General features: G+C 38.5%; 1 protein-coding gene across 4 annotated transcripts; it reads left to right on the top strand.

Moving 5' to 3' along the window:
- LOC149249245 (peptidyl-prolyl cis-trans isomerase CYP40-like) lies at positions 1-26,228 on the top strand. Of its 4 annotated transcripts, none has more exons than XM_089458660.1 (10): positions 2-545; positions 1,681-1,819; positions 2,015-2,181; positions 3,028-3,115; positions 3,472-3,524; positions 4,625-4,729; positions 25,009-25,084; positions 25,247-25,284; positions 25,455-25,541; positions 26,073-26,228. In XM_089458660.1, the coding sequence occupies exons 1-9, from the start codon at positions 384-386 to the stop codon at positions 25,506-25,508; spliced, it is 882 nt and encodes a 293-aa protein (XP_089314786.1). In that variant the 5' UTR covers positions 2-383; the 3' UTR covers positions 25,509-25,541; positions 26,073-26,228. The 4 variants fall into 4 exon arrangements, with proteins under 4 accessions (XP_089314787.1, XP_089314786.1, XP_089314784.1 ...); XM_089458659.1 differs by adding an exon at positions 1,372-1,574 and having other exon boundaries at positions 408-545; positions 1,681-2,181; XM_089458658.1 differs by having other exon boundaries at positions 10-545; positions 1,681-2,181.
- Positions 26,229-27,143: the final 915 nt, after the last annotated feature.

Here is a 27,143-nt window from a genome sequence, read left to right as displayed (position 1 = left end):
ATGAACCAATCACTAGAAGCGAAGAGCAATCCATTTTTTTATCACAGTATATCTTATACAACAAACAGACACGCCATTAGATGTTTGGAGATATTGAATTATCTTCCATTTCATGAACAGCCAATCCAAAAATAATGGTCTTTTGGTGCTCCAAACAGTAATTGGTCTGTACACATAATTGTGCGTCTGAATGTCAGCCCACCCAAACAGGACAAAACACAACCCACCCATGATCGCGCAGGCCAAAATACAGACCGCTCATGATGCACAGTGCCATGGCCTGGTAATGAAGGTGACTTGGTGGAGTATGACACTCGTATGGCTATATAAAGACATCCTGGTACGTGGGTTCAAGGAGTTTGAGGGCCTTCTTCTCTTCAGAAATGAGGTGCTATTTAGATATAAGTATTGGAGGAGAGTTAGAGGGGAGGATTGTGGTGGAACTTTATGCAGACATAGTGCCAAAGACTGCTGAGAATTTCAGGGCGCTGTGTACGGGAGAGAAAGGAATAGGCGCTCATACTGGTGCTCCTCTTCATTACAAAGTAAATTTTCTGTATTTCTTTCGACAGTACTATGACATTTCTTTTTGTGAGAAGAAGATACTTTTTGATAATTTTGGTGTTTATATTAGTAATCTTTTAGGTGAGATCCCCACCCAGTCCTAGGTTAGGTTCAAATTTCTTGGAGCTACTATTGAGGAATTAAATTATTTTAAAGGGTATTTTAAAAGGTGTTTAAGTTGGATCGAGTTACACACAATTTTGGTGATAATTCCATCCAACTTTGGGGTTGGTGCTGGCTTAGGTGAAATGACAGGTTTTGGTTTTCACTTACTGAAATTTGTGTGGATAATTCTAGTTTTGGTTCCAAGAGCGCAGACTAATTGGGCTTCTTGAATGATTCAGGCTTTCATATGTTGTCATTATCTTCTGTAGAAAATTGCTTGCTTGTTCAAAAACTCAAATGAATTCATTTTTTTTTTTTTGTTGGGTCTAGTTTTTATTTTATCTGAGGTTGAAAAAGAGTACACTGGTCCAGAAATAGATACCGGAAGACCTGTAAGAAGTTTGGACCTCATGGACGAATTTTTATGTAAATAGGTGCAGGCTTAGTTTTGACCATTGCTCTTAACAACACCCCACAATTGTATGATTAGTTTGTGTCGAAGTGCTGTCCAGTGTCTGTCATGGAAACTAATTCAACTGATATTCTACTGTAAACATCCATATCCTCATCATACATCTGCAATTACAATTCCGAGCAAGGGTTCCTTCAGAGTAAAAGTAAAAACCGAGTAAAGTTCTCCTTATATTGTAAGCCAGTGAATTATTATTTAGAAATTGAGATGCATTGTGTATTGTTGTTCAGAAAAACCCAAGTGAACCTTAAATTCCTTATAGCAGTACTGCTGATGGATCATGTTTAATTATAGCAGTACTGCTGATGTCTAAACACAAATTTGGGCTGATCCGCTGCTGGCCAAGATCGTTCCAGCAGATACTTGGCATTTTGGGGCTTGCTGACTCCATTGTGGCTGAAGGCCCCACCTTAAGGAGATCTCATTTGGCTAGGTGGACATCCATATGTCTTTATCTAATTGTTGATTTAACCAAACCAGTTTTCCTTTCGTTGGTTAACTTTATAGTTACTTAAAAAATGATCTTCTTGTCATTGTAGGGAGTCCCCTTTCATCTTGTGACGAAAGGTTTTATGATACAAGGGGGGGACATTTCTGCTCATAATGGTAAAGGTGGGGAGTCGATTTATGGATTGAATTTTGAGGATGAAAATTTTCTTCGGAAGCACGAACGGAAAGGTATGTTGTCAATGGCCAACTCTGGACCTAATACGAATGGCTCGCAGTTTTTTATCACTATGGCAAGGACCTCTCATCTGGATGGAAAACATGTGGTATTTGGAAAGGTAACAAAAGGTAGAGGAGTTATAAGGGTAATTGAGCAGAGCCCTGTTGGCAACAATGATTGTCCCTTCAATGATGTTATAATTGCAGACTGTGGAGAGATACCAGAAGGTGCAGACGATGGTGTTCTTAACTTCTTTAAAGATGGAGACAAATACCTAGATTGGCCACTTGATTTGGATGAGAAACCTTCAGAGCTGTCATGGTGGATAGCTGCAGTGGAGTCCGCTAAAAGTTTTGGAAATGAAAATTTCAAGGTGATTTTGCTGACTTCGAATATCCTTTTTTTGTATTGCAATTATAAGCCTAGAATGAGTGTATTGGCTTTTTGGAAGAGCTTCTGTGCTTTTAAGCTATTTGTTTTGGGAAGTTTCCCATTAGTATTTTTTTACATTCTTAAGCATGCTTTCTTGCAGCTATGTCTATCATTAGAGCTTCACATCTCTTACAAAATTTATGTTATGAGCTTTAGCATAGTTGCCAAAAATGAAAAAAATGATGCTTTTGATCCTGAATGCTAGTTTGGTTAAAACGATAAATTTTTGTTGCTGCAATATTGATAACTCAGGAAATGTTATATAGGGGATAAATCTCTTTGATTTCTTCCTGCTATTGTGTATCTTGTTTTATCAGAGCTAGGTTAGCTCTAATTTTTTCCCCAAGGAAAAGTGGTAATTTCCATTAGATAAGGAATGAAAATTACATTCTGTAGATACCCGAAGGCATATCAGTTAGGTCTATAAAACATACCAGCAATGCCAAAAAAAGGCATATCAAAACCAAAGTCCAAAAATACATAATAAGTTCCCTCTGAGGAGGCTGTTTGCTGCAACTAAAGACATATCATATCAGCTGAAAATTACATCAAAAATTCTGTGAGTGATAAGCACTGTGCCAAGCTGTTGTATAAGACAAAAGGTTAGCTCTAATTTACTTGAACTTCCTTCTTTATTTTATGCTTCACAACATTTCAATCCTTCACAGAAAATTTCACATGTAATGCTTGGAATGAGGTTCATACCGTTCATTGTTACTACAACTACTATTGTTGACAGTAATATGCTAAAGTGGCTGAACTTGACTCTCAATTCTTAATTTTGCAGAATGGGAATTACAAGATGGCGTTAAGAAAATACAGGAAGGCTATGTACTATCTTGATAATTGTTGGGACAGTGAAGAGCTTGACGAGGGTATTATTTACAATTCAACTATTTTTGTTTTTTATTTAGCTGTTGAGCATGTAGCAAAATTGGTCTTAATGTGCCCGTGAAACGATTGAGTCAAACATCCTTATCTGAATGTGCATATATCTCAAGTAATCATCTAGATGATACTCCAGGCTATTAGTGTTTTTGAGTGCCGATATTGTTATGTGGAATTATTTCACATTATTTCATTTCAATGGCTTGCCATTATTTAGAATACATAGTCATAGCTTCCCATATGATGCCTTGATTTCTTCCAAGACTGATGAATTTCAGTACTTTGAAGTGATATTAGTTGGAATTCCATGGCAGGCTAACAAGTAAGTTTTATGGGTTGACAGAGAAAAGCCACCGGTTACGGAAGATAAAGTCACAAATCCTGACAAATAGTTCTGTAAGTCTTCTTTCAGAGTTTTTGTTTTTGGTTGGTTTTTCTAGTAACACGAGCCCTTAAGTAGATAAATAGTATTTGTTGCTCTTCCTACTACTCTAATATACCTATTTGTAATCTTGCAAACTTGTAACAGATTTTTCTTATGTGTATATTTGTTTCATGGGAGAATGTAGCAGAACTGTTACCATAGTCATTATAACAACCTGGCATTAATCACATGGATGCTTTATCCTGTCAAGATTTGATCTCCAAGTGGTGCTGAGTTCACTTTTAATTATATTCAATTCATACAGGTCTTCTCTCCCTTATATCTTGTGAGTTATGCGCAGCTTTTTGTTTTGCTGCCTTTCATGGCTGTAATATCCTAATATTGCAGTCAATTTGTGTTAGTAGAACATGCGAGGCTGACCAAAACTGTAAATATCTGGACGAGAATGAGGTCAGTCTGCGAAGCATGTGTGCCTCTATATTGTCCCATTGACATTCAAGACAGTAGGGTATTTCTTGCTGTAGCTTAAATGTTTAGGGTCCCATTATGGATGGCTAAATTCAATACCATGAGTGAACTTCCTTGAGATTGATATATTGTTGTGCAAACTGGCATAAGCATGCTGAACTTTTAAGAACAAATGTAACTTTGCTTTTGTTAGATTGTTCAATGTTTGCCTCCACATGATTATGACAATCCCTTTACTTGTCTTGAAAAGTGCCCAAGTCAGTTGGGTGGAATAAGATTGAGAAATGATATGCAGTGTTAAAATAATTAGGAAGCGACTTGAGAGAATTTCTACTCGCATCTCTAAATTTCTTAGGGGTATTTTTTAAAATGACCTTTACAATGGGATAATTAACCATAAAGAAGCTGTAATATGTATTTGTTGATGAGTATTATGATATAAACAGTATGCTTCTGGAGGACATATTTTTGTACTTATTCCTGATATTTATGTATTTAGGCTGTGGTGATTTAGTGATTTTAGCTTTTGCATTTATCCTAGTGGCTTCTACAGGTACTTACACTATAGATTTGTCAGGGGAAAGATTGTAATGATAAGTGATGCCTCAGTATATATTGTTTATTTTAGCCTTTGTATTTGCAGGTTTGCAAGTTAAGATTAGGAGATGCCGAGGGAGCTCTAGTGGATATTGAGCATGCAATTCAGACTGGTGAGGATAATACCAAAGCTTTCTTTCGTCAGGGTCAGGTATGCCATTTATAATACATATTGTATGTTTTTATAATTAGAGGATTCCATAAAGTCCAACCATGCCCAAGATTCTTTGGCAGTCGATACTTTTTGTGTGTGTATATATGTAGGATTCTTTGTCTGTCAATGTGAAAATTCTATCACTACAACAATTGATTTATTTTACCTACTTATTTGCCAATAAGTTATTTACGAAAAAACCCTTCAGTAAACATTAAAATAAATTCTGCTGCAGATATCACACCATAATATAGAAACAAACACATGCACAAGAATCAACACATCAACACAGATATTTTGGACAAATGTCCTCGGAAAAACCCAATGCAGGAAAACCGGTGCAGCATAGGAGGATTTTATTATTCAACAATTCTTCAGTACAACTGGGTGCCAAATTGGCTTACCCAACAAAGAACAAATTCTCCAGCACTTCTCCCAACCTCAACGTTAGGCTTACTGGCCTCTACGCAGTTCCCAGACCTACTGCGTCAGCTCCTGCCTCTCTATGTCAGCACTGGGCCTCTCTGCGTCACCCACACAGGCCTTCCAGTGACTGCGTAGTCTGTTGCCTCTGCGTCTACCTCTCCAACCTCTGCGCTAGTCTTCTGGTGTTGATCCTGACTCTCTATTCCATACCTGCTGCCTCCTGCTGGTCCCCAGACCACTAGTTCGAATTTCTCCGCTAACCCCGCTCTAGAAATCGAACTAACTGGTTTCCCTCAGTGTGTTCTCCAACTGACCCTCAAGCCTCTTCTTATACTTTTCCTGTTGGTCCTTCAACGACCGAGATTAAATCTCTAATCAATGGCTAAGATTAGATTTGGCTTGATCCATGACTTTTGGAACATTTTAACCTAGTTTTATATTAATACCCATTAATATTTTATTTTTCCCAAGTTTAGACTTAGGAACTCCATCAAAAATATTAATTATTTTAATATCTCCCAAACCGGTTAGAATCTGCCCAAAGGATTTTTGGGTCTTGGAGATGTCACGTGCTTTAGCCTCTCCACCAATTTTCATGGCTAGAGCACATCTGATGCTACCCCAAATCAACACTCCCTCTTAGTGAGGACTGTGCTCTAGTAATACTCCACACTGAGCATTACTCTGATCATACGGCATCGGTACCTATGCTGATGCTAAGCCTCCCTGCCCAACATCCTCTGCACTGCTGCATCCTGTACTGCTACCCATGGCTCTATCACTGCCACTGCTACATCTGTACTGCAGCTCCCTCTGCATCCGTGTTGTTGCTGGTCCATCTTCCCAACACTGCATCTGCATTGCAACTCCCTCTGCATCCGTGCTGCTGCTGGTCCTTCTTCCCAACATTGCATCTGCACTGCAAACTCCTTCTCATCATGTTGCATCGTGCTACTGTTGACTGCTACTGCACTGCAACATACCCATTTCTGCTACTGAAATGGATTCTTTATCATCCCCATCTTCTCCCTGAAATAATCAAACTTGGTTCTTCCAAGGGCCTTGGTAAGGATGTCTGCCACCTGTTCTCCTGTAGGAGTGTAGCTCAACTATACAGCTCCTCGTTGGACACAGTCTTTGACAAAGTGACACCGGATATCAATATGCTTTGACCGAACGTGAAACACTGGATTCCCAGAGAGCTTTATGCAACTCTAATTATCACACATGATCCTGGTCGCCTCCATCTTTCTTCTGAATAGGTTCACAAGTAGTTTTCTAAGCCATATGGCCTCACACAAAGCTGTGCTTGCGGCCATATATTCTGCCTTTGCTGAGCTCAGAGCCACGGATTTTTGTTTCCTACTGCACCAAGAGGTCATTCCTGATCCAATGTTGAAACAGTACCCAAAGGTACTTTTCCGATCCACTGAACTTCCCGCCCAATCTGCATCAGTAAATCCACTCAATCTGATATCCTTACTCCTGGTGTACAAGAGTCCATAATTGATTGTTCCTTGTATATATCTGAGAACATGTTTGGTTGCTGCCCAATGCGCCCTCTTTGGTTCCACCATGAACTGACTGAGGGTGTTGACAGCGTAACAAATGTCAGGCCTGGTATTGACTAGATACATGAGGGACCCTATGAACTGTTTGTATAAGGTGGGATCAACATCCTCCTCTTTTGATGCATCAATCTTCTTCTAGTTGATGATCATTGGCGTAGCCATGGGTCTACAGTCCTCCATCCTGAATCTCTTCAGGATTTCTGTAGCATATCTCCCTTGCCCAAGGAAGATCTCCCCCTTTTGCTGCCAAACTTCCAACCCTAGGAAATAATGCATTCATCCCAAATCCTTCATATCGAATTTTGTGGCTAGATTCTTCTTGCAGTTCCCGATGAGCCTGGATGATCCTGTTAGAAAGAGATCATCCACATACAATACTAAGATTAGAGGCTCATTCTTTACAACCAGATAGTAAAGATTTGGATCTGCGTCACTTTTGACAAATCCCATCTTCTGCAAGTAGCCATCGATTTGACCATACCATGCTCTAGGTGCCTGTTTCAACCCATACAAGGCTTTCTTCAATATGCATACATGAGACTTTTTCTCATGTGTCTCAAAGCCCTCTGGTTGTTCAATGTATACCTCTTCTTCTATCACCCTATTTAGAAATGCCGTTTTGACATCCATCTGATGAATCTCCCACCCCATTTGTGCTGCAAGAGATATCACGGTTCTAATAGATGTATACCTGGCTACCGGGGCAAAGGTCTCTTCGTAGTCAATTCCTTCCTTCTGAGCATACCCCTTAGCCACAAACCTGGCTTTGTATTTCTCAACACTGCCGTCTGCAGCGTATTTAATCTTGTAGATCCATCTCGAACCTACCACTGATCTGTCTTGAGGCCTTGGCACTACCTCCCAAACATCGTTCACCATTATGGAGTTGTACTCCTCTACCATCGCATCCAGCGAAACCTGATGTTGAGCCGCCTCCTGAAAATTGGCAGGCTCCCCATCCTGAGCTACTAATGTCTGATATCTATCTGGTTGTTTTCGCTCCCTCTCATTGTTCCTTGGTGCATTGATGAAGTCCTTTGCATCTTGCAGAATCTGACGAAGTTCCCTACTCGTTCTTCCTCTTCTAGCAAGTGCTTCTATTAGCTCCTCCTCATCTTGGGATTCTTCTTGATCTGAGGAAGAATTCTTTACTTTCGTTGGTTGAAGAGGTTTGACCAACGGCTCCTCTTTTGACTGCTCCTCAGAAGGCATTTCTCGAGATTTTTTGAAAGCCCTGTCCTCCATGAACTTCACATCTCATCGAACTACTACCTTCCTGCTCCCTGGAAGATAGATAATGTATGCCTTAGCATTCTCGCTATATCCCACTAGATGTCCTTTCTCTGCAGTTTGATCCAACTTCTTCCTCTTTTCCTCGTGTATGCGGCAATATGCTAAGCTCCCAAATATCCTGAAATGACTGACTTCATGCGTCTTCCCTGTGAAAAATTTCTCTGGAGTAATCTTGCCCAATGCCCGATGAGGAGTCCTGTTCTGAACATAGACTGCTGTGTTGCATGCTTCTGCCCATAAGAATTTTGGCATATCCTGATCATACATCATGGCCCTAGCTGCTTCTACAATAGCCATGTTCTTCCTTTCCACTACTCCATTCTGCTCCGGATTGTAAAGAGTTGTCCACTTTCTTCTGATGCTCTCCTTAGCGCAAAAATCAGTGAAGTCCTTATCGACATACTCTCCACCATTATCTGAGTGTAAAACTTTTATTTTCTTCCCAGTCAGATTCTCAACCAAAGCCTTGAACTTTTTGAATCGATAGAAAACCTTGTCCTTGGTTTTCAAAAAATAAATCCAAGTTTTCCTTGAGTGGTCATCAATGAAGGTAAGGAAGTACTCGACACCACTAAGAGCTTTCGTGGACACAGGTCTGCATATATCGGAGTGTATTAATCCTAGTACACTCTTAGCCCTGTTCTTACTTCTAGGAAGTGCTGCTTTAGCATACTTTCCCGGAGCACATCCTCTGCATACATCATCTCGTTCTGTACTAAGATCCAGAATTCCTGTTACAGTGTTTCTGAGAATTCTCAGAGCCCCATGGTGCAAATGTCCGATTCTTCTGTGCCATAGTTCATTCAAATCCTTGTCTCCATGACTGCCTATTAGTTCCATTGGTGATTCTAGTTGTAGTTCGTACAACCTGTTACTTTTGATCCCGATCTGCACTTTCTTTTTCCAGCGTGGGTGTTTGATGTATACTTTCTCCTTGATGAAGAAAACGTCATAGCCTTTTCCTTGAAGTTGCGACATGGAAAGTAAATTCATCCCCAATCCTGGTACATGCAGCACATTGGTAGCACAGAACCGCTCTCCCGTTTCTGTTTGAAAAACTATGGTACCCCTCCCTACTGGAGTACACTTTGCCTTGTTCCCCATGGTGATCTAAAAGTTCATCCTCTCCTCTCGATAATCTGAGAAACATTCCCACATTCCCGTCATATGCCAAGAGGCTCCACTGTCTATATACCATACTTCTGATGATGCAAAGCTAGTCACACAAGCCACTTCTTCTTCCAGCCTGGAAGCCAACATAGAGAAATCGAAGTCACTGTCTCTTGTGCAATTTTTTGAAAATCTGTGCGAGTCTCCTGACATAGATGCCTTTGCATCATGGTCTCAACCCATAATTGATTTTCCCTTCCTGTCTCTGATTACTTGCTCTGATACCATGTGAAAATTCTATCACTGCAACAACTGATTTATTTTACCTACTTATTTGCCAATAAGTTATTTACGAAAAACCCTTCAATAAACATTAAAATAAATTCTGCTGCAGATATCACACCATAATACAGAAACAAACACATGCACAAGAATCAACACATCAACACAGATATTTTGGACAAATGTCCCTGAAAAAACCCAATGCGGGAAAACCGATGCAACATAGGAGGATTTTATTATTCAGCAATTCTTCAGTACAACTGGGTGCCAAACTGGCTTACCCAACAGAGAACAAATTCTCCAGCACTTCTCCCAACCTCAGTGTCAGGCTTACTGGCCTCTACGCAGTTCCCAGACCTACTGCGTCAGTTCCTGTCTCTTTGCATCAGCACTGGGCCTCTCTGCGTCACCCACGCAGGCCTTCTAGTGACTGTGTAGTCTGCTGCCTCTGCATTTGCCTGAGAGGCTCTGCATCTACCTCTCCAACCTCTGCGCTAGTCTTCTGGTGATGATCCCAACTTTGTTCCATGCTTGTTGCCTCCTGCTACTCTCTAGCCCACTAGTTCGAATTTCTCAGCTAACCCTACTCCAGAAATTGAACTGACTGGTCTCCCTCAGTGTGTTCTCCAACTGACCCTCAGTCCTCTTCTTATACTTTTCCTATTGGTCTTTCAACGGCTGAGATTAAATCTCTAATCAATGGCTAAGATTAGATTTGGCTTGATCCATGACTTTTGGAACCTTCTAACCCGGTTTTATATTAATACCCATCAATATTTTATTTTTCCTAAGTTTAGACTTAGGAACTCCATTAAAAATATTAATTATTTTAATATCTCCCAAACCGGTTAGAATTTGCCTAAAGCATTTCTGGGTCTTGGAGATCTCATGTGCTTTAGCCTCTCCACCAATTTTCATGGCTAGAGCACATCCGATGCTACCCCAAATCAATAGTCAATACTTCATTCATATATATATATATATATATTCTGATGCCTAGATTCCAAGCCTGGATATTGCCCATAGAATACAATACTCTTTTGGCATATAGTCCCTTTGTTATCTATACTAAATTTTGAGCACATGAATACATCAGTACCCAAGTGCTACTTATTAAGAAGCTTTGCCCTAACTGCCGCTGCTCAAATATTCTCTATCTAAATTTTGATGCTTCTTTATAAGTAGAGATACATCATGTCTTAGTGACACTGTATTTTAGACTTATTTATCATAAATGACTTTTCTAACAGAAGCCATCTTATAAACGTAAAAGTTGTTTTTGACAATCAATTTAGTTTGAGTTAGCCATGTTTTTTTATCCTGGCCTTTGCTTGACAGGGTTTTTGCGTATGAAACGCAAATGATTTTCCTATCTGAATGGCATCCCTCTTTTTTGAGAGAGCTATTTTTAAATAATGTCGATTGATTTTAATCATAATAATAAAATTGATTCACTAAAATTGAATATTGGTGATGTTGATATATTTCATATACTCGGGGATATGTGACACTTTTTGGTAAGGAAAAAAAGTGCTCCCACTAAAACAAAGAATTTTAGTTCCTCGAGAAGCATCTTTTCTTTGTAATCTTGCAAATTGTCCGAATAATCTACTGTGTACAACCTTCATCTTGCTCATCATACCAGAATCCTGCACAAACTATTAGGAGACTCTATTACGTACAGACTTTGTACTATTCTTCATATACAAAAATATTTCACCAGTCAGTAGAGGTGTGGTAGTGTGGACTTTTGATATCACACCTATATCTAAAGACCATCAAAGATATACTACAGTCTACACTGACAACTACTTTGATTCAGAGCTGGAAACCCAAACGATAGTCATGGGTAATCCTATCTGAAATTAGAAAACTCAAGAGAAGAACATAACAGACATGGTGACACAGAGGCTGACAGGCTTCTATTATTTCTGGAGTCCTTCCCAGTCTGAAATGTGCCTTGATTTCAGCCTGCTCCTCATTAAGCTCCGTCAATCCATTCATGGAAGTCATTGTCAGCATTCATACCTCTTCTTGAGGTTCTTGAGGGCAGAGGTGTCAGTTACTGTTATTTTTTGGTACATTGAACAGTGTGGCCAAGTCCTGGGTGAACATGTGGCAGAAAAAGGTACAGTTGTGGGTATGGGCAGAGAATAGCTGGGCAAAGGGGGTGCTGGAACAGGTCCATTAACATCAGAAGGTAAAGAAAGTACTACAGGTCTGTACAGGCACATGTGCGAGTCTCAGCAGATCCATACAGTATTGACTTCCATGTAGCATGATCTGCAGATGAGGGTGCAGCAGTAGAATAAACTAGGAGGGAGCACATCAATATTTGTTGGCTTCCAACAATGAGGGTGTATGCATACATGCATGCACCATCTATGGATTAGGATAGGATAATGTTATGCATTGGGTCCAGTTTAGGAATAAGCATTGATCAACACTGATTCCAAGGAGACAGGCCATTGTTCTGTGGCTTTACTATTCTTAAAGGTGCAGTTGATTTGAGGATAAAGGTACATGAATTCATGTGTGTTGAGCACTCTAATTCAAGACACCATAGGTTAGGGTTGGTTTATTTAGGTAAGGTGCATGAAGTCTAGTTAAAGTTGCAGATCTTGAGGAGGATGCATACTTACCATTTCCGTTTGAAGTGCTATTGTGCATGTGTCCATATTCATTGTACCTACTCTACTTCCTAGTTTATAAAGGAGAAGGTAGGGTATAGGTTTAATTAATTCAGTTCAGCATTGAGCAGTGAATTAGCGTGCTGTATTTTCCTGTAACAGATTTCAGTTGAGAGTTAATGAGAAAGCAGTGACAGGTTTTGGCTGTCCATCTACTGAGTTTGTGTTTTGCTTTTAACAATGATTTAGCACGTACACAGTGATTCTGTTTTCTGCTTAATAACAGTGGTATCATTTAGGACAGATCTGCGAGTTTCTATTATAATTTTCTGCAGAATGTTTTTAGACTTTGGCATTATTAGAGCAGTAAGCTTGAGTGACTTTCAGGTTTCAGCTATCTAGTAGTTTAGAAATTCTTCTAGTGTAAAGTTTGCTTACCATGGTGTAGAGAATCTAAGATGGTATCAGAGCGCAGTTTCTGAATCCTCCAAATTCCATGTATGTAGAGGCAAGCTGTCTTAAGTAGAAAGCTGTTAGAGGGTCTCAGTGGGAAATATGTCCAAGCTTCAGTGATTGAAGCAAATCTTGTGCCAATGATCAGTACGTGGAATTGAGAAGGGTTGTGGGGTGTGCAACCCTAGTTGATCCAGTGAGTGTAGATCGAAGGTTGTTCAACAGACTTGCAGTAATGGCCATTCCTAGTGTGTGAGCACTGAGGGGGTCACCTGTTGGAGGGTGCCTCAAACTTTGGACCATGGAAGTTGATATTGCATAACATCCTGGGAATGGCAGAGTTATGGTACCTCATGGAGAAGGTGGTTGCACTGCCTACAGATTCCAAAGATTTGGCAGAACACAACAAGGTGGCAGTGACCGTGGAGCGAATCTTGTTGGATTCGTTAAATCACCTGATGCTTTATTATTTACATCGTTGGGGAAGAGACTGCTAAATAATAAATATATGTATGATGCCTTGGGGACCTTGTACCAAAGTGTGAACATATCAAGAAGATGCTTTTAAAGAACAAGCTCACCTCTACCTGCATGAGAAAAACAGATACAAGAGTTAGCTATCTCATGGATATGAAAGAGTTGAGTGATCAAATTGCCGTAGTTGAGAACACAATTGAGGATAATGAGATAGTCCAGATTTTGAATGGCTTTAGTCCACTGCGGCACAACTTTGTTCAAGCTATTTGTGGTCACGAGAAGCTACCTGACTTAGAGAAGTTGTGGGATGCTTTCATTGGATGTGGGACTTGAGTCATGTGTACATTTAAACATGGAGTCTGGGCATCTCAAATGAAATTTACTAATGTTAACTCCTTTTGTTGCTCAATTTTGATGTTTTACTTGATAGAGAATCTTAGTTATCAATATATTTGAGACTAATTTTTATCATTACATGCAATTGCGTATATAGTTTTTCCAATGGCTCAGATTTACTACAATTGGATTGATTTTTGAAGAAATAGGGGCATGTGGGTCAAGGGAATTTATTTGGTAAGTGAAGACTTTCTATATGTATATATAAAGGCCTCTTCAAATATCTTTCATTAAATATATTTACTTGTATTTCTTTTTGATGGGTGAGCTATCAAGACCAACCTCAATCTATTTATAGTAGTAGTGTGCTTTTGGAGGGGAATTAACATTTTTGGCCATGTTACCGCTCCTATAAGTATGGTTTCCAAAGATCCTTGCAACCTATTAAAATCAGCACACATAGGACAAGGACCCACTATTACCACAACCTAGGTCTTTGTTACCCACCAAAAGTGGGTAATCCTTAGGAGAAATTTTTTACCACCTTTGGTCAACAAGCCAAAAATTAGTCTATGATTATCTATAGATAGCTTTACTTCAGGGCTCTCCACCTATGTTTTGGTCTGTGCTCTTTCCCATCTAGCATACTTCTCGAAGGAAAGTGGGTCATCTATCAAAATATATACTAACCATTTATGTAATGATGTGCTTTCATTCAATGTTAAGGGCATTCTAATAGGGATCACAAGTTGAGTTGGATGATTGATAGCTCTTGATTGTACCTTTGTTCGCACACTTCACCTGGGAGGTTATCCTTTGATCCTAGTCCAATGTGACCTCCCCTGAGGCCTTTTCTTTCCATTTTTTATGGAGAGGCACAAGTGGGATGAACTGATTGATATAGCATGCCCAAGGTTATCCATACTTGTCATTTTCCATCTATCCCTGATATTTATTTCTATTCTTTGGTTGATTGTCTTTTTTCACTGGTAATGACACCCTATATCCACATTTTTGAGTTAGGACTTGGAAAAATTGCCCTAAGAAGTTGATGCAATAGAAAGAAAGATAAAAGCATATGTGGCAACAAGTGAAAGAAAATGAAAAATGCAAAATATGGTTGAGACTAATTATAAGCATGTGGGAAAAAGTTTAGATTGAGCTCTACCCCCCTCATAAGTCATCACCCAATTCCTAAGCATTTCATGCTCTATCTAAATCAAAGGAACTTATAATGTCCCAACCTGATGAGCAATAAACTACTACATCTTTAAAGGGTATTGGAAAGGCATAAAGTGTTGAGAAATGTAACTAGTTTCGGTCTTCATAATTGTTATTTTGTCTTATGTCATGATGTAATTCTTATAAAGAAAAATGTAAAAAGAAAAATATTATTGAATCATGGGTTTCATGTTTGGGTCATTGGTCAAATAGGTCAAGGCATCCATTGCATGCCTATAGGATTTGTCATGTAATTTTGTCTTCAAGAAGTCATTTAGGCCTCTAGCTACAAGTCAACCTTCAAATGCACTTCAAGTCTGCCCTATTACAAGTTGGCCCTATGACACTTCAAGTTCGCCAAGAAGTTGTTCATGTTGACCTTGTTTCAAACTACTCGACTTAGGAAGATTGGTATATATATCATGAGATTCAAATCATTTTGGGACATCTCTGCAATCATTTTAGAATTCGATGAGTTAGACAAATTAGAAGACAAAATTGAGACAAGACTAGAAGACCAAAAAACATAAAAGGATTTGCTCCTAACCGAAACAGGAAGTGGTCTACTCAGAGCGAAGGTACAGGGATATCTTAGAAACCCAAAAATTACAGTCATAAGCACAGTAAGAGATCTAAAGGTCACAGGAAGCACAGAAGGATTGAAAGTTGCAATAATTAAAAAGATCTGAAGTCTACAGTAAGAAGAATAAAGTTTGCAGGAAGAGGAACAAAGGTCCATAGTTTGCAGGAAGAGGAATAGAGGTTCGAGGATTGCACAGTAGTATCTTAGAGGTCTAAATGTTGCAACAAGAAGAACAATGAAGTTAAGGATTGCATTCAAACTCTTGAAGCTTGCGGGAGGTGGCATTTTGACTTGAGAAGGCTCTTGGAGAAGTGTTGACTTGTAGCTAGAAGGCTTGACTTGGTAATTTGGTCTTGGAAGTCTCCTTTGGAGTTGATAAGGAGAGAAGTTCTTGCGGGTTTTCCCTTGCTGGAGTGGTTTTTCCCTGGCATGTAGCTTACATCCTGTGTTCATTATGTTAGGCATTTATTTGATGATAAGAACATAAACATAATCAAGATAAGAAGAACCTAAATCACAAACTGTCATTAAAAGAAAATGCTAAAATGAAATATGCTTCCCTAATCATTTTTCCAGCATGGTATCAGAGCGAGGTTAGTATCATTGGCAGCTAGGAGATCTCTGTGGTAAAGGTTTAGACCAAACATTCTTTGAAATAGGCAATTCTATTAAAGGATAAGCAAGAAAGAAACATAAAAAGGAGGTCGAAAAAGATCATCTCACTGAGCTAGACTAGGCCGAAGATCCTGTAAGGAAGACTTGCAATCACATTCTAAACAAATAAAAATATCAAAAGGACATAAACTCAGTCCTTTAGGCCAACAAAGAACCAAAGGTATATATCAGAGCATACTAGCATCTATTTGAAGTTCAACACATCAAACTTCAGACTAGAAGAACAGTCAACCATCCTAAATAGACAAGAACTCCGCCTAAGCTAGGCCAAAACTCTGTGCTAAATAAGCCAAGTAAAGAGACCTAATATAGGTTCCTAAGTTCTGTGCATTAAGAGTTTGAGACCTCTCTAAATATGAACAAAATTGTGGATGTAAGTCATGTACAATAAAAGAAAAAGGAGGAAGAAAAAGGCAGACCTATTGTCATCTTCAGAAGGTATGTTAAGAGGCCTAATCTAGAAGGCGTCTTATATGAATGAACAGGAGCCTTGATATAGTCCTAGAGGTCAATGTAAGGAATTCCTAGAAAAGGTATCTAGGCCAACTTACATGGAAGACCTGTTGGGCTTATTTTAAAAGGCATATATAGTGAGTAGTGTGGAGACCTTGTAGAGGGCCGATGTCACTTATTGGGAGCAATCATTGAGAAGAGGAATCAAGTCCTTGTCCCTAGTTACTACACTTAGTAGAGGCTAGAAATGATTAGTGAAAAAGTCCTATAGTTTGACAAGAGTATGACATTTCCAAAAGGGCTTCAAATGTCTCAAGAAATAGATCATTGATGGCAGTCTTTGGCTTTGGCATCTTTGGAGTTTTCAATCTTGAAAACAATAAGAAGATCGTGAAGAAAGCTTTGTAGTAGACTTCCATGGAGGACTGAGGTATGTAATCCTTGTCTACAAGGTACGTATATTTATACATAAAGGGTTTGACATTAATTGCATTAGGGTTTTTGGGACATGTTTTGATTCTAGGGTTTCTAGTCTTCATCTTGTTAAAAGTTGTTGGTAACTAGGATTTTGTAAAATCCTAGTTGATACTTGGAACCCTAGTCAAAAGAGAAACACTAACCCTAATCTGTTTGTTCCCTCATAGAAACCCTAGCTTTTGGTCTCTAGGGTTTGTAGGTAGTCTAAGGTGAATGGAAAACCCTAGTGAGGGTAGAATTGGATTTGAGATTCAAACCCTAGGGTTGATGTTTCAAAAGGAAATATCAAGAGACTTAGGGTTTGGATCTAAAAACCCTAGGAGTTCTCCCTCTCTAAGATTCCATGGAATCCCTAGATTGTCAATCATGCTCTTGTACTTGTATATTTTGCTTGGTGGTACTTGTCAGTGAATGTTGCAAGTACATAATGAAGGAAGCAAAATGAGAAAGATATGTTGATCTTATGCCATGAAGAGCATGATGAATGGAGGGAATGGTAACTTGGTAATCAAGTTGGATCCTTGGGCACTCTGATAAAGGTAGACTCATATGGAGATGGACCATGAGGATGTTGATGCTTTGTTGAAGAAGATTGTCATGGTGAGGTAAGTTTGATGTTAATATCTATTATTGGTTATCTTGTTAACATGTTGTTTTTGCTACCTGGAAAGATGTTGGAGGTATACATGATGACAATTGAGGCAAGTTCAACTATGTGAATGTTTAGGGAAAGCCCAACATCTGGTAACTAACATCTATGGAGATCAAGATGTGCTCATGTTGGGATTGGAAGGTAACAGTGTAAGAAGAAAACCTGAAGGTCTAGAAGGGAGATCACTTTTGTGAGGAAGCTATGATCAGCTTGAAGTTTGGGAAGGTTCAATAGAATGTCTTCATTGATAAAGTCGAGAGGAAAGTGATGTACAAGATGGATGACTTGAATTTATCATAAGATGATGGCTCCATGATTTGTGATACTATAAAAGGAAGCATGCTTTGTACAATGAAATATGAAGGAAAGAGGGAGCCATGCTAGATATAAATAAGTTAATAACTAATAGTTGGTGCTTATATGAAAGACAAGTAAGAAGACTTGTGGTAGTGACTTCGAAGTTGGAATCTCCTTTTGGCTTGAGAGGGAGTAAAAGGAGTCTCCTTGAATAGGAACATGATCTATTCTCTGATTAAAAGGAGAATAGGGATATCCTCCCTAATTGAGAGGGAATATGGTTGGACACTGGTTCTCCCTATGTCGTGTACTAGACCAGGATTATCGGTCGTAAGTCTAGTGCATGCATCATGGATAGGGAGAATGATGACTTGTTTGGCTCTCCTTGTGTCAGGTACTATGATGGATTAGGACTGATGTCCTAAGTCAAGTACATGGACATAGATAAGGAAAATGTTGGATCAGATAAGCATCTTGGACAAACGTTCTTAGAGTCATGTAATGTGATGGATTAGGATAAAGATCCTAAGTCACATGGACTTGGATAGGAATGGTCTGGTGGTAGGATTACTCTGGGTATCCTAGTTGGAGCATGTACCATGATGAGGTAGTATGGCAGCATTGTGCTTTGATCTTGTGAGAGATAGAGTGTACCTGTCAAGGCCTTGGGTAATGTGACAACACTGGCTATGATGAGTGATGCTTATCAATCTGGATTTCTTCTTATGATGAGTCATGCTTATCAATCTGGATCTCTTCTTATGATGAGTGATGCTTATCAATCTGGATCTCTTCTTATAAGAACTTTTCAAATGGAGTATTGTCCTTGTACTAGTTGGAAAATTATGAATACCTCCCTAGTTAAGAGTAAGTGTTTGGAAATGTAACTAGTTGCGATCTTCATAATTTTTATTTTGTCTCATTTCATGGTGTAATTCTTGTAAAGAAAAATATTATTAAAGCATGGGTTTCATGCTTGGGTCATTGGAAAATAGGTCAAGGAATCCACTGCATGCCTATAGGATTTGTCATGTAATTTTGTTTTCAAGAAGTCATTAGGCCTCTAGCTACAAGTCAACCTTCAGAAGCACTTCAAGTTGGCCCTATTACAAGTCGTTGGCCCTATTACAAGTCGGCCCTATGAAACTTCAAGTCGGCCTAGAAGTTTTTCATGTTGGCCTTGTTTCAGACTACTCGACTTAGGAAGATTGGTATATATATCATGAGATTCAGATCATTTTGGGAGATTTCTACAATCAGTTTAGAATTCGATGAGTTAGACAAATTAGAAGACAAAACTGAGACAAGACTAGAAGACTGAAAAACATAAAAGAATCTGCTTCTAACTGAAATGTGAAGTGGTATGCTTAGGGCGAAGGTACATGGATATCTTGGAGACCCGAAAATTACAGTCATAAGCACAGTAAGAGGTTTGAAGGTCACATGAAGCATAGAAGGACCAAGAGTTACAATAGGTACAAAGATCCAAAGTCTACAGTAAGAAGAACAAAGGTATGTAGTTTGTAGGAAGAGGAACAAAGGTATGTAGTTTGGAGGAAGAGCAACAAAGGCCCGAAGATTTCACAGTGGTATCTTAGAGGTTTGAAAGTTGCAACAAGAAGAATAGTGAAGTCCAGGATTGCATTCAAACTCTTGAAGCTTGCATGAGGTGGCATTTTGACTTGAGAAGAATATTGGAGAAGTATTGACTTCTAGCTAGAAAGACATGGTCATTTGGTCTTGGAAGTCTTCGTTGAAGTTGATAAGAATAGAAGTTCTTGCGGATTTTCCCCTGTTGGAGGGGTTTTGCCCTGGCATGTAGCCTACATCTTGTGTTCATATGATCTTCATTATGTTAGGCATTTACTTGATGATAAGAACATAACCATAATCAAGATAAGAAGAACCTAAATTACAAATAAATGTCATTAAAGGAAAATGCTAAAATGAAACATGTTGTCCTAATCATTTTTCTAACATAAAGCAAGCTGGTCACCCAAGCTATGTAAGGAAGAAAAGAAAAATCATTGAAGTAAAAGGCACACTAGAGGGGTGGAAAAAAATGGTCGAGGAAACGGGTAACTTAGGCCTCCATGGTTTCTCCCTCTTATCATCATTATACTCAAGACGTTGTACCTCCTTCAACTACCGCAATGGCTAAGACATCTTCCTTGAACCCATTCCCACTCCATGACCACATTTATCATTGGGCTAGAAACACCTAATGGGGTTAATTGCATAGTCATCCCTAGCACAAGGGTGGTAACTTTATTACAGATCATTACCTAGAAAGACATTTGAAGGCAAGGTTTCTGTGAAGTATCTTTGTGTTGCTAGCATTAAATATGGTCCTCTATAGTACTTTAGTGGTTTCTTTACCTAGTGATGTTGATCTCACTTGATCTTGAGGGTACGTTTTAGGTGGTTTCTCATAGATACATTGGATGTCCCTTGAGGGATGGCTTGACACCTTTCCATCACATTGAAAAGGATGTCTATCCCAACTATGAAAGCATTTTTGACATTACAGCCCCATCGTTGCACCTTTAGATATCAATGTTGGACCTTGAGGAGCCTCCACATGGATGCATGGCCCCTTCTACACTTCCATATGCTGAAATGTTGAGCCAAGAAGTCAGGGTGTTAGATTGATTGATGATGTGCCCCAAAGGACCTAGGATGCCCCCAGGTAGGCCTTATACCTACTTGATGAACATTGCCTATGTTCCTAAGCCTAGATGATGATGAGATTACTTGAGACACTTTGGGAGGGATGACTCACTCCCTTTTGATCTAACGCCATGTTTAAGGGTTTCCACGTAACCCATGCAAACCCTAGAAAGATGACGTAGGGCTTTTGATGATGACGTCTTGGATGAGGAGATGTACTTGGAGATGCACCTATTCACTTTGATGAGGTATCTTGGAGTTATGAGAACTCTTGGACTTATTTTGTCACCTGAATTGGTGGAGATGCTCATTTATGGAGAATGATGTCATGTTGGAGAGATGATTCTCCCACACGTGTGGGAAATTAATGGCATTTTATTATGATGCATCATTTTGTAAGGTTATCTTTAGGTTGGCTTGTGACCTATTAGCCTTGTTGAGTGCTTTGAACAAACTTTTAGGGCCTTTATTTGTAAGTTATGGGAAATTGACTTGGTTACCCTCATATAAATAGAGAGGATTTAATTTCATTTGGATCAGCTTGACACACTCGTCATCCTTCTCTTGAAGGAGTGTACAATAGTGTTTCTTTTCTTTTGCTTCGACACAATGGCTAAGTAGAGTGCAAATTGTCTTTGGGGGGATATGCTTTGGATGGAGAGGTTTTCTTATGGATTGATAATGTGATTCTTGCTTGAATGGTGTGAACTTAATGCTATTTTCTTCCATTTTGCATGAAATTTCTGAAATTAGGGTTTGTTATATGCCATATTGAAAAGTGCAATATCTTTTATGAACTCTCATTTCTATGAATTTGTGCAAAATTTGTCATCAAGAATCCATCAAAAGAACTAGTTTTCTTGCATCCTTTGACTTTAAATCTCTTAAGAAGAAAGTTGTTGGGGTTTCTAAAGTGAAGAAAATTTCCTTCCACCCTCTCTATCCAAGGTCCTTCTCTCTTGACCATGCCCTAATAGACTCCATTGCCCAATTGATTGAAGGCACTAGTCTTGGTGTGTCGATGAACTTAAATTTTTATTTTTTTCTTTATTTTATGCTAGCTAGGCTTAGAATTTGGTCTAAATCTGCATTTAATAGCATTTTTACACCTATACATTGTTGTCCTTTAGGTAGGGTTTGGACTCGTTAATGTTTGAAAAACAAAATATATTATTTATTGTATATTTTACCACTAAAAATAGGGCTAATGTCTAGGTATTATTGTTGTTTTGTGCATTTTTAGCCATTAAAAAATAACTTGTTTACCTGTCCCTTTCTTACCGTCTTGGATAGCCTAAGGCCTTTGTTGATCTTATCCTTTATAGGTTATCTTCTTGTTGTTATTTGCTATTGCATGCTGTAAATCTGCATATCTTTAAAACCCTAACTTATAACAACCTTTCTTTAGTTTATTGGGGTTGTTGGAAAGCATATTTGAACATTTGTAAATCTTATCCTGGCCTTCAAGGATTGATGGTACCTTCTTCCATAACCATTAAATTTCTATCACCTTTGAGCCTTCCTTTAGTGAAGATTTTATATTTAATTTTATCTACAAGATTTTTAGGCTCTCATTTCGCTTGGAAACCCTAGGTCATCTAAGCACAAAAAATAGGAGAGAAGCCACTTAGGTGACAGTGGTGATTGATCTCTTTGTTGACATAAGACTTAGGTTGCTTAGTGAGGCTTTGCACTAAGCTGCTAGATCTTGTGGTAATAGTCACCACTCCTCTAGCCCAACTACCTCCAAAATGGCTATGGGAGGTTTCCTTGAAAGGTTTCCCTTGGATGAATTCAACCAACCGACACAAGACCAGTGCCTTGCATGGAGTCAAATGGTTGAAGTGGAGGAGTTATATGTTGATGCCTATTGGCCCAATGTGTAAAATCTGTAGAGAATATACTAAACCAGCAAGAAAGACACTCAAATGTAACAAGATATATTGTGAGTAGTCAAATTGAGTGTACAAATAATATGCTAAGCAAATGTTAAGGTATTTCTCTGATTAGTACCTTGGTTAGAGGGGTTGTGATGCAATTTAACTTGCTGTCCTGTTATAGCAGGTCTACAAAATTTGCGTAAAATTGCATAAAACTATAAGGAAATCCCCTTTACAGGCCACCCAAAGGTGCCCAAACACTTCTAGATATAAGATTTACGGGTGGGCAGGCTATAAGATAGAAAATGAGTCACTTTTCACCACTTCTAATCCTTAGACCTGCAACAAAATAGAATTTCAAGTGGTTTTGGGGTCAAAACCCTTTGGGTGCAAACTCATAAATCTTTTCCGGCAAGATGCTAATGTTTTTAGATGGCTGAAAATTACTATTTTTAGCTACCAATTGAAGATATAACTTGTAAAATTGGATTTGAAGCTAAATAGGCCGTGTTTAAGATACTTACTTGAAAAAAGGCAGCTTGTCAGGTAAGAATTCTGCATTAAATGATATGCTACAATTGTGATTTGCTGTATTTCTGCACAAAAAACTAAATATGCTTGCGAAATGTGTAAAATAGATTCAAAATGGATGTACTTGATTCCTTGGCTTAGATTTAGAATTAGTTTCTCTTTTTCCCGAGGCTTTACTACCTATGTATGATAAAAAATTATGCCGCATGCTGGTTAATAAAAACAAAAAAGGAATATATATATATATATATATATAATATGGTTGATGGACTGAGGCTTACATTGGCCTTTTACTTTCCACTTTGTCGAGTTGGGATCACAACCCTTTGTCAGCTTTCCCATGAGGACTAAGACTGAATGAGGAATTGGAAGTGAGACTATCCCACTCAAACTAATCTAGAACATATGCAACAAATTTGATCCCACTTGGATGATATACTCATTCGAGATGCCCCAACTACTATACCCACATTAGCACTGATTATCCCACTCTTGTTTCCTACATCCATTAGAATAATATTTTCTTGACATGTCATCCACAAGTTGGAGACTAAGTTGAATTTCATGAGAAAAATATTTTTTTGCATCAAGTTTTCCCACTTAGGAGTTTGGTTTGACTCACACATCCCCAAGTAGTCGAACGTTTCACTTGTGTATGGCCTGAAAGACTAAGAAATGATGAATATTAGGATTTGGAACCCCAACATTCTACTTGAAAGCCCTAATGTTCCACTCAACAACTAGATAGTACTCGACTTGGTCCTCTTGGAACTCGACTTTGTTGAAGATGGTTTTTCGTTGACTTGCAATGGCTAGTAACTTGTCCACAAACTAATGTCCTTGGTCCAAGATGCTTCCAACGTCCACTTTGACCTTTCAAATGGCTACCTTATCCGTCCAATGGCTAGTTGACTTGACTTTTCATGAATAGTAACTTGATTTGCCACCTTTTATCTTCATCTCCAACACCTTGATGATTTGGCAAAGTGTTCCACATGTTTTAGGTACTATTTTCCTTGATATCATCTATGATAAGCCCCATTGGCTCCCAAAGTTCACGACATTGCCACATCACCCTAACCTCTTCCACATCATCATGTCCATGTAAAGGATCTGTAATGCCCTAAGAAATCTGACAAATCTGAGAAACGGGTTTTGTTGCTCTCTTCTTGTATACCACTTTTGGCATAATGCATGTCAAAAACTACCCAACGCTGCCCCTATCCACTTGGAAACTTGTAGTACTTATTGACCAACTTTGACCAGCCATAACTAGACAATGCCTTCACTGTTTGGAAAAATTCCATGTGGCATGTCATCCTTCCATCAAAGTGAACAAATTAAGACCAAGTTGACTTTTGACTTCTAGAACCACTTGCATCAAGAAATGTGAACTCCCTTGGGAAACATGAAAAATTGACACTATGAAACTTCCATGTTAAGAAACATCTTAGGCATATTGCACCAAGGTTAAGGCCACATACAATGTCAATAGACTCACAACCATGCGGTAAGACATAGGTGCATGGGACATGTACTAGATTGACCCCTACACTGGTGATCACCCTTACAAATGCAGGCTCCTCGAAAGCCATGAGCTCTCAATTAAGCCCATTCAATGGTCTCTGATCCTATCTAGGACAAAAGGAGCTAGAGATGAACTCAAAGGGACTGGCCATGGTCCAACCCAACACAAGGTCTAGAAAACCTAATATAGGGCCTCACATGGTTGTTATAAGGCTTTAACTTGTGACCTTGGGCTCACAATGGTGTCAAAAAATGCTGCAAAAATATATATGTACCCCTGCTAGTGTAAGGGGTAACATGCCATTAAGAATAAAATGAACAAAACAACTTAAAAGCAAGGATGCACATTAAGAATTCTTTAGAAACATGTGTTTCATATATACTATGGTAAAGCAACACTACTATTAAGAGTTGTCATCTTGTCTCATATGTAGAATTCTGTGCTGCGAAATATTATCAACTTTTATAGAAGTTGCACTAAATGATATACTCATTTATCCAGTGCAGTTTCTGTAATTCTTCATAGCCTCCTTATTTGGTTGTCAGTTTACAATTAAAAACAACCTTAATTTTTGAGGTGGTTTACATATGGGTTCCCAAACTAGCTTTTCTCCAATTAAATGCTAGGATGGATTATAACATTATAAAGTTTTATCGTTATGCCTTTTATTTGACAGGTTCTTTCTGGAGGATGTTTGTTGTAATTATTTTAGCTTATGTTTGGTGTTTCAGGCACATATGGCCCTGAATGATGTGGAGGCTGCTGTTTTAAGCTTTACAAAAGCTCTGGAATTTGCACCCAATGATGGTAATTTCAGTTTGTCTTTCTTTTTCAACTAAAATGCATCATTTATGGTAGGTTATTTCTATTGTATAACATTTGCATGTCACTACCTTTTGTTGAACTGAAACTTTTATGAGCATTGGATAAACAGTCACTTTGTCTCATCACTTTGTATTCCCTTTGCAGTGGCAATAAAGAAGGAGATGGCAGCTGCAAAGAAGAAAGTATGACTTTATACATACCTTGTCAGTGTGATTGAAGAAATATGCACAACTATGGATCAATAATCTGATATTTTACGTTCAGTGGATGGCAAAATTATCTCACAGCTCCATTCCTTATAGGAGTTTCGTGTTAATTATTGATCTAATTAGAGGGGTAATTTGTTTTTCAGATTGCTGAGAAGCGTGAACAGGAGCGCAAAGCTTTTTCTAGGTTGTTCCAGTGATTGATTTTCAATTATGGTTCAAGGATAGCAGAGGTAAGTCAGCAGGAGTTGCTTCGTTGTTCTTCTACTGGATCTTTCAGCAGTCTTTGTGGACTGGACAGCATGATTTTTATAAAAAAGACTAGTATTATCCTAAACTTGAAACTAGTTCCAGTCATAAGAAAAAGGACACATTATAATTTTGTTGATGAGCTGATCAAGCCTAATGCAATAATGAAATCTAAAAAATCCGAGCAAGAACACATTGTCAGATATTAGAAGGATGTTGACATGGATTTATTCAGCATATCTTCAGTAAGCATGGTTTATTTATTATGAGGAAGCTTGGAATATTTAATTGAACCTGAACGTAAAAATTAAACTAGCTGTACCTTTAGAATTGTTGCCTATATGCATTCTTTCAGTCATTGTTTCATCTGTTTTGCTTTCACCCTCGTGAGTGGTTGTAACTTGTAATTCTCGTCTGTAGTTATTTTTATATTATTGCTTTATATCCTGTGCTACAACCTGCTTTTGTTTCTCCCATTCATCACGAGTGAAGTGACATAATCCTGAAATTTGCAGGATTTCAGGGGTGCTATCATGGGAAAGTCCTGGCCAGCAATACTAAAATTTACAAATGTACAGTTCTCAACAAATTGTGAGATCTGTTTTGCGGCAAAGGATAGCATACTACATTAAACCTGAATCCACCAAGTAGCGTGTGGCTTTAGGCCATGACGAAGTCCATTTGGGCAGGCATATAAGGGGTAATAACTGCATTTGATAAATAATATGTACAACATAAATGTTTATTAGCATTCATTTAGCTTGGTGAAACTTCAAACCTAATTATTATGATTTATGGACCTTAATAAAGCCCAAGGAGTATTGGCACTGGTATAGAATTGCAGTCTTAAATGCAAGTATTTAAGTGTAGCTGATTTCTAAATTGTTATCCTCATTTAGCGCTGGCAGTGGTAACTATAGAACTCAAATTCACATAACAAGGAAACTTACTTCACCCTATTGTCTTCTATTATCCAAGTCCAAGCTATGTAAAATCTTTCTAATGGATGTATCTGTAACGGAAGACCATCTCCTGTAATGATGTGCAGACAGTTGATTTCTCTAACCATCATATTGGAGTTCTGTGTGAATTTATATTGTCGAAGTTTGTGAAAGTATGGCTTCTTGTTTTGAAACTAAGAAATGAATTTAAAAAATTAGATGTCATTAGATCTTTCACGCTCTTTTGTTACGAAACCCGTACAAGACGGTATTCAATAATATCTGATCATGAAAGATTTTCCCAATGTCCTTGGGGGATTTTTTTAATGCTTGCGACTTAAGTGCAGAAATGTTACCTTTGAATAGTGTTAAAACTTTGTTAGTTGCATGAGATACGCTTTGATGCGTATACTAGTTATTTTGCAATTGTCAAGAGTTGGAGATTTAATGTGTAGCTTAGCAGTGTGAATATACTGAAGTCCTGACAGAAGATGTATTCATGGGTTGTTTCCTTGTTTGGCTTGCAATATATAGTTAGTGATACCTTTCAATTCTCTATGTTGATATTTTCTATGCAGTGTGAGTTTTTCAGAATCAAGTGAACACCATTTAGTTATTGTAAGAGCCTTATAAAACTGTGTTGAA

This window comes from Pinus tabuliformis, chromosome 7, assembly GCF_031772625.1.
Source record: "Pinus tabuliformis cultivar Carrire ecotype Pingquan chromosome 7, CPIR1, whole genome shotgun sequence".
NCBI lineage: Eukaryota > Viridiplantae > Streptophyta > Pinopsida > Pinales > Pinaceae > Pinus > Pinus tabuliformis.
The sequence above is the reverse complement of the archived record's forward strand: the minus strand, read 5'-3'. Positions and strand labels throughout refer to the sequence as shown.

Excerpts from the sequence above, each read along its gene's own strand:
- LOC149249245 (XM_089458658.1), top strand. The coding sequence starts at position 384 with ATGAGGTGCTATTTAGATATAAGTATTGGAGGAGAGTTAGAGGGGAGG. Across the intron at positions 3,116-3,471 it reads CAGTGAAGAGCTTGACGAGG|AGAAAAGCCACCGGTTACGG; the intron begins GTATTATTTACA and ends ATGGGTTGACAG. Across the intron at positions 4,730-25,008 it reads CTTTCTTTCGTCAGGGTCAG|GCACATATGGCCCTGAATGA; the intron begins GTATGCCATTTA and ends TTGGTGTTTCAG.